The 13,060-nt window shown below is 62.9% G+C and overlaps 1 protein-coding gene across 3 annotated transcripts in view; it reads left to right on the forward strand.

Annotated features, from left to right (window-relative positions):
- Positions 1 to 3,314: 3,314 nt before the first annotated feature.
- Positions 3,315 to 13,060, forward strand: part of FAM20C (FAM20C golgi associated secretory pathway kinase) — a 36,710-nt gene continuing 26,964 nt past the window's right edge. For all 3 annotated transcript variants that reach the window (XM_021085922.2, XM_085016206.1, XM_085016207.1), the window contains exons 1-3: positions 3,315 to 4,656; positions 6,645 to 6,820; positions 12,208 to 12,286. In XM_021085922.2, the coding sequence (XP_020941581.1) occupies positions 4,046 to 4,656; positions 6,645 to 6,820; positions 12,208 to 12,286 (866 nt within the window). In that variant the 5' untranslated portion in view covers positions 3,315 to 4,045. The remainder of the gene's footprint in view (positions 4,657 to 6,644; positions 6,821 to 12,207; positions 12,287 to 13,060) is intronic.

The following is a 13,060-nucleotide window of genomic DNA, read 5'->3' on the forward strand; positions in this document are numbered from 1 at the left end:
CTGGTGGCTCCTCCCCCCCACCAATCCTGGGCCAGACCAGCTGGGGGTTCCACACCACCCCCCCGGGGGGGAGGTTCCCACGAGAAGCTCACCTCCCCTGAGGACACCGCTCTCACCAGGACTCAAGGAGCACCAGTGGGTGGGCCCCCCCAAGACTTCTCAGTGGGCGCCCCCCATCCCCACAGACGTCCCAGGGGGTGGGGGGCCCAGGCAGATTTCTCAGCAGCCCCAAACGGGTCAGGGGCTGGTGGCATCTCCCCTGGTCTGTCTCCAGGGACCTCACCCCTCTCTGCCTGGGATGCTCCTCCTTTCAGTGCACCGGGACACCCCTCCCGTCCCCCCACCCGTGTTTTCTGGCCCAGTCCCAGCAGCGAGAGGCACCCACCTCTGCAGCCCAAACACCCCCCCCCCTTTTTTTTGGTCTTTTTGCCTTTTCTAGGGCCGCTCCGGCGGCATATGGAGGTTCTCAGGCTAGGGGTCCAATTGGAGCTGTAGCCATCGGCCTATACCAGAGCCACAGCAACAAGGGATCCGAGCCATGTCTTCGACCTACACCACAGCTCGAGGAAATGCCTGATCCTTAACCCACTGAACGAGGCCAGAGATCGAACCCGCCACCTCACGGTTCCTAGTCAGATTCGTTAACCACTGCAACACGATGGGAACTCCCCTCCTCCCATTCTTGCAGGGCAACCGCTGAGGCTCAAGTGGGGCCTTGGGAGGGTTTCATCTGGGAAGTGGAGGGGTGGGGCGTTGCGATGGAGACAGTGGCTCCCCCCAACCCTGAATCCTCAGCAAACCCATGGCTCAGCATCAGGGCGCCCCAGTCAGTCCTAGCCTGCCCCGGGCACCCCTGACTCTTGCTCCCTTTCCCACAAAGCTCCTCAGAAAGTTATTTCCCTTTGTCTCCAGCTCTGCTCCGAGCAGGACTCCTCTGCCGTTTTCACCGCCACTGCTCAGGTCAGTGCAGGTAAGACCACCCGTGACCTCCGTGTGGCCACATCTGGGGCCAGCGGTCAGCCTCCCATTCACCCTTGGGCAGCCTCGGACAGCGGGCTAGTGCCCCTCTGCAGTACCTTTATTTTTCTATGAAATTCCTGACCTAGTTTGCATTGGCTCATTGGAGCTCCAGCCTTTGGGAGGAAAAAGCCCCCAGAACTACCCCCTGTCTCCAGTGAGGCTGCCTTTAACCTCCTGGGGCCCTTCCTGGAGCAGCCCGGGATAGTGGCTTGTGGTCTCTTCTTTGACACAAGCCCTGCACCCGCCCAGGACGTGCGTGTGGACGAGGCACTGAGCTTAGCAGAGCACGTGAGTTTTAGGGGAGACAGACCATCCATGAGGACAGAAGACGGTATGGCATCTTCACGGGACAACGGGTGCCCCTGGGAAGAGACTGGAGTGTCGTCGGGGCAGTGAGGAAGAGGGTGAGGGCTGAATGCGACGAGGCTGGTGAGACAGGCTTTCCCAAGGCGGTAGCTGAGATAAAGCAGGGACTGTACACCTGGGCCATCCAGTATAGACAGAGTCCAGATAATACGTTTCCACGAGAATTGGAGGGGGGTGAGCCTAAAGGCACAGGGAGCCCCAGGGAGACCCCACCCCTGATGTCCATGGTTCACCCGAACACTGACCATGGGAACCTGGGCAGTGGGGTGGAGACTGGCGCCTACAGAGCCCCAAGGCCAAGGAAGACACTGTGGGGACCACAGACCTAGGCTCTTTCCCGCCTTGCCCTCCCCCGCACAGGGCGTGTTTTTCAAGCTCCATCTCAGTCTGGACGTCAATCTCCTTAGCTTCTCACGAACCCTGTCCAAAGTTATCTCTTTCTGCGCATAAATGGTGCTGTCAGTGTGAGAGGGAGGGAGGAGCTACGTCTCCAGGGGGTGAAACTGACCCCAAATGCTCCATCTCCAGGCAAAGCCACCTTCACCCTCTGGTCCCCACCCTCACCCCCCAACACAGCCTCCAGGTCCAGCACCGGTAGGGTCCAGCCCTTCCCTTACTTCAAATGGCCTCAGAAACATCCGTCCCTGGCTAGCGGGGCTGGGACTCCCCTCCCTCTCTCCAAGGATCTAATAGGCACCTACTGAATATCGGACTCTGAGAGTCAAAGGTCTTGGGGAAAACCGACCTTGCATTCACACCAGGGAAATGCGCAGTCCTGAGAGGGCAGAACAGAGAGCCGATGGAAGAGTAGAGGTCCCCCCCGGGGGCCCCCAGTCCTGCCAGACAGGCTTCCTCCTCTGCTTTGGAAACCTGCAGCCTCTGGAGGGCAGAGGGGAGGGAGTCTGCCACCGGGCGGTGGGTGTTTTGGGGAGGTATTCCTTGGGCAGGTTCCCTTACCTTTAGGCTAAAAGTCGCATTAACGGTCCCTAGCATTCCTGGGAGCTGGGCCTCCAGAAGCTGTGTGGGCCCAGAAGTACCTTGCCTCTGGGTGCGGGTGGCCGATTTGGAGCCTCTGGTGAGGCCAAAGGACACACACACACACACAGACACACACACACACACACACACTGTCCGGCCCAAAGTGAGGGAGGCGCCGCCTGCCAACACCCAGGGCACCTCTCGATGCCAAGCAAATTCTAGCTCGCGGCGCCGGCGCTGCCAGAGTTAAGGCGCAGGCGTGGTCCCCTTGAGGTGGGGTGGGGCCCCAGCGTGCAAAAGCCTCGCCGTGGCTCTGGCGTCCCCTCCAGGTTTGGGTCCAGCACCCGGCTCCTGTCGTTGTCTGCAGCGGCGGCGGACCCCACGCCCCCTCCTCCTCCCCCTCGCAGGCTGCCGGGAGCGCGGGGACGCGGCCGAGGCGGGGGCGGGGGGCATAAGGTCGCCGCCCGGCGGGGAACTCAGCCGGCGGCGCAGACGCCCAGCTGCTCCGGGGAGGGACTTGGCCTGGGTTCTGGTCCTCGGCTCATCGGGGAGGAGCCGAGAGGCTGCTGCTGGTACGGCCGGCCCCGCGCGGGCGGAGGTCCTGGGCGCGGCGGCGGCGGCCTGGCCCGGGGCCGGGGGCAGTGGGGGCGCATCTCGGTAGAGCCCGCAGCGCCGCAGCCCTCCTCTCCGGCTGCAGGAGCCTGGTGCGCGGGATCCGCGCCCTCCGCCTTCCTCGTCTTTTCTCGGCGAACCGCGGGAAGAAGGCGCCCTCTCCTTAGCGGGCCCGGAGCTGCAGAGGCATCGCGGGGCTTGGCTGAGGGGAGGAGAAAAGAGAGGGAGCGGAGTAGGCCCGGGCTCGCGGGGTTGCGGCTCCGCCAATCTGCGGGCGCTGACGCTGGGGGCGGCTCCGCGGCGCTCGGATATCTGGCAGACCCGGGCGCGGGGAGGCTAGAGGTTCGGCTGTGCGGGCACTGCGCTCCGGGGACGGCCGCTGCACCTGCCCGAAGACTTGGCCGTCTGCTCCCAGCGCCCCCCCACCCCGGCCCCCGCCGCCCGCCGCCGCTCTCGCCCCCTCCTCCGTCCCAGCGGCCCTGCGCCCTCGTTCCCCTCCAGATCCCCGCCTCCTGGCCGCCGCGTGAGAGAGCCGAGCCTGCCGAAGGAGCCGCCCCTTCTCCGCCCGGCCGGCCGGGCCCGCGGAGCAGCAAAGGAGACTGCCCTCAGTCTCGGATCCGATTGCGCCGCGCCGCGCCGCGCGGTCGCCGCCACCCCACCGCCAGGCGGCCGGGCTCTGGCAGGGATGGGCCGCGGCGTCCGGCCCCTGCGCGCCTGATGAGCGCAGCCCCGGTCCGGGAGACCCGAGCGTGCGCGGGGCCTGACCTGGCTGCGCCCCCAACTCCGCGGACGAGGGCCGCTGGGCTCGGCCCGCTGAGGGCGCGGCTGCTCCGGAGAGGCGGGAAGGAACGGTCCCGAGATGGCCCGGCGAGCAGGCGCTTTGGCAGTGGGTGCCCTACGCGTGGTACAGGCACCGGCACATTCCCGGGTCTGGTAACTGGTCGACGCCAGATGGACCTTGACCCGCGCCGGGGCACCGCGTTCCTGCCAAGCCAAGACTAGAGGGGCACGGTTGGAGAGCGCTGGGGGGAGGTGCCCAGAGTGTCAGGCCACGCTCGCCAGCGGGGCCATGAAGATGATCCTGGTGCGCAGGTTCCGTGTGCTCATTCTGATGGCATTCCTGGTGGCTTGCGCGCTGCACATCGTGCTGGACCTGCTGCCCAAGCTAGAGCGGCGCTCCGCGCGGCCCTCGGGGGAACCCGGCTGTTCGTGCGCGCAGCCTGCGGCCGAAGCGGCGGCTCCCGGCTGGGCCAAGGCGCGCGGCCGCCCCGCGGAGCCCCCGGCCGCAGCCTCTGCCGCTGCCGACGCGGGATGGCCCAACAAGCACACGCTGCGTATCCTGCAGGACTTCAGCTCTGACCCTTCCTCCAACCTCACGTCCCACTCGCTTGAGAAACTGCCACCCGCAGCGGAACAGGCGGAGGGCGCCGTGCCGGGGCAGGATCCTGGCGCCCCGCGACCCCGCCACCCAGCTCACCGGCCCTTGCTCCGAGATCCCGGCCCGCGTCCGCCGGCGCCACCCCCCGGGCCGAGTGGGGACGGCTCCCTCTTGGCCAGGCTGTTCCAACACCCATTGTACCAGGTCCCCATTCCGCCCCTAACGGAGGACGATGTCCTCTTCAACGTGAACAGCGACATCAGGTTCAACCCCAAGGCGGCAGCAGCGGAGAACCCGGACTGGTGAGTGGGGCGGCAGGCTGCTGAGGTGGGTGTTGGCAGGCGGGTCCCCTAAGGCAGCCATGTGCCCTTTGAGAATAAAGAGCCGGCAGTTCCTGTCGTGGCTTGGGGGAAACCAATCTGATTAGCATCCATGAGGGTGCAGGTTCGATTCCTGGCCTTGCTCAGTGGGTTAAGGATCCCACGTTGCCGTGAGCTGTGGTGTAGGCCAGTGGCTGCAACCCCAATTGGGCCCCTAGCCTGGGAACCTCCAAATGCTGAAAGTGCAGCCCTAAAAAAAAAAAGAAAAAAAAAAGTTTAAAAAAAGAGCGAGAATGAAGATCCGCCCCAGCGCCCCTTCCCAGAAAGTGCCTGTGCAGATCCGGGGCACTGTGTGAAGCAGCTCAGGGACAGGAAACCCACCGCCCCCCCCCCGCCCCGCCTCCGGGCATGGTCCCTGTGGCAGAGGCCCCAGAAGGGAGCTTTGTGGGGCCGGCAGCCAGCTCTGGGCACTGCCTTTGTCTCCAGAATGACTGCTTCCCTGAGAAGGGAGGCCCGTGGCCTGGAAGGCAGGCTGGGCCGGCAGGAGCCGGGCAGAGTTGGTTCTGCATTTACCGGAAAGCAGTGCTGGCCTGCAGGGCCCTGGCCACTGGCTCACAAAAGGACTCAGGCCGTGAATGAAGGCGCTTTCTTGGGAAGCGGCCGGCTGCCGGGGCTTCCAGCAGCTTGGCGACACCGCCCTGGTGGACACGTCAGGCAGGTCTCCAGAGGCCTCAGGAGCCGGGGAGACCCGTCGCTGGGAACAAAATTAGTAGAGGACTGTGCTGGTCCCAGGGAGGGCTAACCAGGGGGGTTCTCAGGGCATGGACAGTGCTGGCTGCAAGGGGGGACAGCTCCCTAGAAGGCCAGTGGCATCTGTCAGAGCATCTCTTTAAACGGTCCTGGTGTGAACCCCTCCCCCAAGGCCCTCCTCAGCCACACAGATCAAAAGAAGCAGATGCTGCAACCGAGGCTGGTGACATATTAACCAGCAGCAGGGCCAGAATAAATAGGTACCTGCGAAAGGTTACCCAAGCAACGGAGGGGGAAGGCCAGGTTTCCAAAACATCTCAGAAAATCCTTTCTCCCTTGCAGTTGGACCAGAACCAGTGTTTTCTGTCTAAACACACCAAGGCGTTTCGGTGGCCTCTGAGCTTTGTCTGCTGGCCAGGTTCATGGAAATGCTCAAAAACTTGAGCGGTAGAGAAGAGATGGAGTCCAGAGCCCGCGGGCAGTGAGGGGGCCCTTGGGCGGCTTCTAGTAACCAGTCCTGTCCATTATGGGGCAGAACTTGGGGCTGAAAAGGCTGCACTTGCCGGCGAATTAGAGCTGAGACAAGTTCCACTTTTCTCTCCCGTCCAGCTGCAAACAGGGTCTGTCCTCCCCCACGTGGCCATTGGCTCCAGAGACAAGGACGGGCCCCCTGGGCAGCAGGTCCTCAATGTGGGCCTTGGCTGGAGTGAGTGCCCCTGCCCTCTCTCCCCGCCCAAGGCTGCTTCGTGAAAATCATACTTTGCCTCCTGCATCATCACTGCCTCTGGTTGTTGGAACTGGAGCAGAGCACCCAGGGAATGTTTTCCTGGGCTCACGTGCCCCCTGGAAGCCGGCAGCCCCTTGGCACCCCAGGCTGACCGCCAGCATGCTTGTCGGGCTGGTTCAGTGACCCCTGGACAGACGCGGCGGGGCCTAAAGCTGACGGCCTGGGTTTGGTCTGCTTTAGTTATAGCTGTCTGTGGCGTCTCCCCAGGGTAAGTGAGAATTACGGGCCTTCAGGTATGTTATTAGTTGGTAGAACAACAGCCACAGGAAAAGTGTGGACGTCGCAGAGTCCTGTTGGAGCAGAGGCATGTCCGCATAAATCCGCATTTGGTTGGCTCCAAAGCAGAAAACCTTGGCATGGCTCCCCTGGGCATCTCGTTGAGACCTGCTGCTCTGTGCTTTCCCTGTTGACCTGGGTCGCCTTGTTTCTGCAGGCCACACGAAGGTCCTGAGGACGACTTCCTGCCCACGGGGGAGGCGGCTGCGGACTCCTATCCCAACTGGCTCAAATTCCACATCGGTATCAACCGGTACGAGTTGTACTCGAGACACAACCCAGCGGTGGAGGCCCTGCTGCGTGACCTCGGCGCCCAGAAGATCACCAGTGTCGGTAGGTGCCCTGGTTGCCCGGCTGGAGTGCCTTGCTGGACCATCTCCTCCTGGGCTATTTATTCCGGCGGCCTTCCTGGTGGCGGCGCCTACGGGCTTTCAGTGGTGTCAGCCGTCGGGGGAGGGTGAGATGCCGCCCAGCCCGTCCTGTGGTTCTGGTGGGGGCGGGGGCAGGGGACAGGGGCCGCGTCCCCTCTGCAGATGAAGAAAGATCCCCCCTGTGGGCTGCGGGCCCCCCGAAGCACAGTGGGGAGACGCTGTGGAGCGTGCAGAGGCTCCTGGTGGTTTGGGCAGCACTGCCTCGGAGCTCATCAGCGGCTCCTGGGATTTCATGTGGACAGCGAGTGACCAGGGCTCGACTCTGTCCAGGGCTGGGCCCCACAGGCTGAGGAGTGTGCAGGTGAGCTGTCCAAGCATCTGGGGATCTGCTGAATCCGACACAATAGGGCATCGGTTCCTGATTTCAGGAGAATGTGTCGGCAGCGGTTTCTGAGCGTGGAAGTTTGGAGCCATTGTTCTTGGGCCCGTAGGTGGTTGTTTGTGAAGGTCCCGGTTAGACACCAGTGGCTCCAGGGGCAGTAGGGGACGGGCAGAGGCCCTGGGTGGAAGGAGGCCCCAGGAGCACGCGAGCTGGCAGCAGGCGGTTCCAGGTGCTGTCTTCCTGGCACCTGGGTTTCCCAGAGGCTATGTTGGGCGTCTCCGCCTGGTGCTGAGCTGTTTGCTGGCACCCACCGTCCCCTTCCACTCTGCAGGAGGACTGCCCAGAGGATCTGAGCATCTCCCAGGCTCTGGCTCCTGCTAGCCCACCTCCTGTCCCTTACGAGGGCTGGGGGCTTTTGGGCTGTGCTGGAAAGCACTCTGTGTAGACAACAGGGGTGGTCCGGGAGGTGCCGCTGCTGGGGTGTCCCCTTCACTCCTGGGAGTAGACAGGCTGTTATGGAAACGTCCAGCGCGAGGACCGTTCATCAGATTCGGTCTGATAAGCACCTCCTGCCTTTCACACCCCTTCTGGGCAGCGGGAGATGGGGGAATCCAGCCTCAACAAGCTTCTGCTGCGTCCTGACCTGCATGGTCCAGGAGGCTGGGAAGTGCGCAAACTGACACACAGATAAAGAGTTTAGCAGGGGGCTGGCCTCCACCCTGGAGAACTGGGTTTGAATGGGACAAAGGCTTTTGCGCTGGAAGGGGGCAGGGAGCGAGGCTTTTGGGAAAACGGCAACAGTGCCTTAAAATTAGGGTTTACTGAGGACCCAGGCTTTCCTCATGGCAGCCCGGGTTCAATCCCCGGTCTGGGAACTGAGATCCCTCATCAAGCCGCTGGACACCATGGCCAAAAAAAATAAAACGTTAGAATTCGGGTTTAGGCATGGGCGTGTTCGCAACTGCAGGCTGTTGCCTGCCCTGGGCCTCGGTCTGGCAGGTGGGCTCAGACGCTTCGTACCTTTTTCCAGAAAGATGGGCAGTGCCCCCAGCCTTGTCCCGTGTGAACAAGGGCTTTGTGCTCTGGCTTCCACGCCCCCCTCGAGTGCGACTGCAGGGTCTTGGGCAGAGGGAGGGCTGTGAGGGTCCCACAGACCGGCCGGACTCACCCCTCAGGGACTGACACCCTCCCCGCTCTCACTAGACGCTGCTCTGTGCAGAGGGCAGAGCCGGGGAGCTCAGGGGCGGTGGATGAAGAGGACGGCCTCCAGGGCCCTCGGGCAGCTTTGCCCACGCTGGGCATCCTCCTCCCTCCGTCCCCCAGGGGCCTGGTCTTGGGCACACCCACCCGCTTTGGTCCGACTGTCCTGGGCAGTGGTTCTAGGCTGCCTGACATCCCAGTGGCTGGGGACCCCAAGAGTTCTGGCTTGCCCTGTGCCAAGCAGCGTGACCTGGGGCGAGTCCTGCCTGTCTGTCTCGCAGGCTGTGTGAGTGGATCTCGCCCCCTGGACTACTCTGTCCCAGCTGGTCCCGTCCAGCATCTTTCCCGGGGCCGTGGGCCGGTCGAAGCCAGGCTGGCGTTCCCGGGCATGTTGCAGGTGCTTGATGACTGCTGGAGGGTTGGTGGGTGGGACCGGGTGGCGTCCCCTATGCAGGACAGTGGGCCTGGTGAGGCCTGCTCCCCTAGTCAGAAGCCAAAGTGACTGTGGGCAGATGGGTTCAGCTCTCCGGGGATTCTCCTGTGGACCACAGAGGCCGTTACAACCAGACCCTGTCATTCCAGCCTGCAAATCTGAAATCATAACCCATTCGACGGCGAAACCCCACCCAACATGAACTTACACGGAGGCAAAACCTAAAATGAGAGGCTGTTTATAAATCCCGTTTTTCTCGCTTGGAGTGAACGTTCACGTTCCTCCGAGGAACAGGAGTGTGTTTAATGACAGCGTTCTGCCCTGCACCCGCTCAGGGCTACAGGGTCTGTGGGGTGGATCCACCACCTGCACGTCCTGGCCTCAAAACCCCTGGACACTTCTGCCCCCTGAGATCGTGAACAGGGGCGTAGACCCTGCACCTGCCTCACGGGGCTGTGGAGAGGCCTTGGTGAGGAAGTTTGGGTTCCGAGCTGGGCAGTGTCCCCTGGTACCTCTGTGTGGGTTGCCAGCACCAGGCAAGCCAGTGCCCAGTGAGGCCCTGGGCTGGATGCTCGGCCCCCCTCCCTGCAGCCTTGGGCCTGAAGCTGCTCCCCAAGAGTTCTCGCTTGTCACAAGCCCTCCTTCCTGGGGAAGTAGGTCTTCTGACCTGGAGGCCAGTGGACCTCTGAGAGCACAGCTTCCTCAGGGAACATGTGCTTTCCCAGTGCTGTCTGTGCCCACGTCCAGCTGGACGTTTTGGTTGAAAACCCAGCTGCTTGAGCCCCAGGCTGGGTCCTTGGTTTGGCAGAGCCACTGGGCAGGTTTGGAGAGCAGCACCCCTGGACCGGGGCTGTCCGCTGCTGAGACCCTGCCCCTAGCCCTGCTGTGACCTGGAGGGGTGCAGCCTTCAGAGGCCCCGTCGGAGCCTGGGGTGCAGCCCCTTTACGGAAGCCAGGAGCCTGCCTTGGGATTCAGGATTCAGCAGCACCATCCTTTTAAGCTTGTAACAGAAGAAGGGCTAGAAATGTGGCCCACCTCCCAGTGCTGTCCTGCAAATAGGGAAGCAGGCCTCCAGGAGGGCAGGCTTGCCCACGTCAGCACATCCCAGCCCCGGCGCTGGGCTGTGTCCAGCCCCGGGTGGTCACGTCAGCTTTGGAACCTGAACCCAGAGGTGGCATAGCAGTGACAACGGTTCCATTAAGACTCCCTCATTCAGAACCCTTGATCGGCTCCTGCATCGCGTGCGGGGCCGGCAGAGATTTATTTATAGCTGGGCTCCCCGCCGCTTGGTAATGGCCATTAGCCGCCTTTAAAGAGACTTGGGGCTTTATCGCCCTGCGTTCGGCCTGAAACCAGGCCTTCGGCGGAGCCGGTAACAATTAAATCACTGTTGTGCACAATTACTGATGCAAAGAACAAATGACACAATTAACTGCTCTGTACCTGGAGGTACGCAGAAAGAAGTCACGTGCCCCGGGAGGAGTCGGGCAGCCTCTGGCCTGAAACGCGGGCCCCACAGTTGCTCATCCAGGTCAGGGCAGGGCGGTGCCGGACAGAGGAGCCAGCTCTGGGTTGGCGTCCTGGGTGTGCGCCGACCTGCTAGGAGCTGGGGCTAGGTGGCCACTGGGGCTCCACGTGACAAAGGCCGCCCTGGGGGTAGCTGCCCTGGGTGCCTGGGGGCGGGGGGTGCCTGCCTAATGAGTGGGCTCCTCGGGAAGGCAGCTCTGGGCCCAGAAAGGCCACAGTCCCCCTCCCGCCCCGGGGCACCACCACCTCGGGCTCCACTCAGCGAGATGCCCAAGCCCAGTGCTGGGGGGCCGGGGCTTAGTCTTCCCAGAGGAAGGACAGGGCCCCCCCGGGGGGACCCAGAGAGGGCAATAAAGAGCCGAGCCCCTTCTTGACTCTCCAGCCGTCAGGTTGAAGCTCAGGAACAAAGCCCATGCTTGACCTTGGCACCTGCTCTCCCCATGCCGCGTAGACAGCAGCTGCAGCCCCACGGTCCCTGGGTCCCTTCTGAATGCTGGCAGGAGCGGCTTCCACCGGGGCTAGAGCTGCGGTTTCCCTTTTAGTAAACTGAGCTCCCGAGTCGGGGTGAGCTGCAGCCAGGCTGGGGGCCACTGCTGCTCAAAGGCCTGGGTCTGTGTGACGGACTGAAGTCTGCAGGCCCCTGGTCAGCGAAGGACCAGGTGCAGGTGCCCACGGGGCTGAATGCCGGCCCCAGGGTGCCCACCGCTGCTCGTAAATGGACGCGCCCGCACTATTCTCCGTGGCCCTGGGTCGCCCCGCTGCTGCGGGGTGTGGGGCCGGCCGGGACAAGATGGACATACTCCTGGGGCGAGGCCTCCGCTTCCTCTGACCCTTGAAACAAGGCAGGGCTGTGAGAACAGCTGGACCAGCATCCTGACCGTGACCCCGAAGGACAGATGTTGGTCCCGCTTCACAGATGAGATGGCTGAGGCTTTGACGTCAGCGGCCCTGCTGGCGGCCGGGCAGTGCCTCCCACGCCGGGTGCCTGTGGGATCCATGGGTCTCCAGAAGACAATTCATTCATTTAATCCGGGTGGCCCATCAACACATGGGTCGGGGTTCTAGTTAGAAATGAGGAGGGCACAGGCTTGGGGAGCTTCATCCACAGACCAGGGTCACACTGTCTCCTGATGCCAAATCCTGGGTCCCTTCGGATGGAGCCGGCCTGGAGGGTGGGTCTGGCCCTGGCACCCGTGGAGCCCTGAGGCCCCTGAAACGTTTGGAAACTTGGACCTCGAGGTCCTGCCTCGCTTGGCCCTGAAACATCTGACATTCTGGACACTGTTGCAGACTCTTCACCAGCCTGACCCCCTGCACCGTGGGTGTGGCTCCAGGAGGGGGTGTGACTCATCCCCACGCTCACCTGAGCCCCTGAGTCCTGATCAATAGTCAGTCTCGGGCCTCCCTCAGCCCCACAGGGTAGGCTGGGCATGTGCAGGGTGGAGCTGTGGTCCAGACGAGCGACTTCCCAGGGACCCCGGCCCTGGGAGGCCAAGCGGAGGTGCCAGCTCAGTCCCTCCAGTGTGGTGCCTGCCTGTCACCTCTGCCCTTGGGCTTCTTCCCAGGCCTGTCCATCCCTCCTCTGGTCGGTTCTTCCTGAGCCTAAAACACCCTTCTGTCCAGGCCTCGGTCCTGGACTTCCCCCAACACTCTGCCCCCAGGGCCCTCGCGTCTGTGCCCACACCCTGACCTGCCAGAGCCCGGGGCCGCGGCCCCCCTGGGGTCCTCCCTAGTCCCCAGGGACCACAGCAGTGTGCTTGCTGGCCTGCTCAGGGGTGATGCTGTGTCTCTTCCCTTCCCGTTGCAGCCATGAAGTCGGGGGGCACACAGCTCAAGCTCATCATGACGTTCCAGAACTACGGGCAAGCCCTCTTCAAGCCCATGAAGTAAGTGCCGGGCTGGCGGGGCTGGGGTGCGAGGGGCCGGGGCCGCTGGTGCGCAGACCCTCTGCCTCTGGTGGCGAATGCGGTTTCCTCGCAGTGGAACCCCACCCTCTGTCCTCCGGGCCTGCCTTTCTCGCTGAGCCTGTGTTTGAGGTTCATCCGTGTCATGGCAGGTGTCAGGGCGACAGGCCTTTTACGGCCGAATGACACTGGTACTTGCCTTTCACCTGCTGGTGGACGTTGGGGTTGCGGCCGCTTTGGGGCTGTCTGAACAATGCTGAACGCACACGCGTGTGTGGCTTTTTTGGGTGGGCATACTCCTGAGAGTGGAGTGCTGGGGCCCGTGGCGACCGAGCGCAGCTGTTAAGTGACGGCTGCCTGAGGGGGTCATCCCGCCGCGGTCCCCGCGCGATCGATTGTCAGTGCTCGTCGGTGTTACCTGTCTTTTGGATCCTCGCGGTCTGTGGGTGTCTGATGCTGTCTCCCCGCGGTTCCGACTCAGAGTTCTCTGCTCACGATGTCTGGCCTCTCCACGTCCTTGCTTCTTGGAGAAATATCTGCTCGGATCTTTCGCTGTTATTTAGTTGGTTGTCACTTTGCAAGTGGTAAGAGTCCTGTATGTACCTTGGATGTAAGACCCTTATCCCGTGTGTGGTATCCTCGGAAGCACAATTTTTTCCTTTCGAGGATGTGATTAGTACGTGGTGGTTGCTTGTGCTTTTGGTACATAGTATTTTAAGTTCGAAAGCTGTGTGTGCTGGGGGGTCGTGGTGCGGG

Source organism: Sus scrofa, chromosome 3 (genome assembly GCF_054392235.1).
Source record: "Sus scrofa isolate SSC_HxYL_T2T_F1_AM1 chromosome 3, Sscrofa_HxYL_maternal_Yorkshire_Landrace_v2.0, whole genome shotgun sequence".
In the NCBI taxonomy this organism is placed as follows: domain Eukaryota; kingdom Metazoa; phylum Chordata; class Mammalia; order Artiodactyla; family Suidae; genus Sus; species Sus scrofa.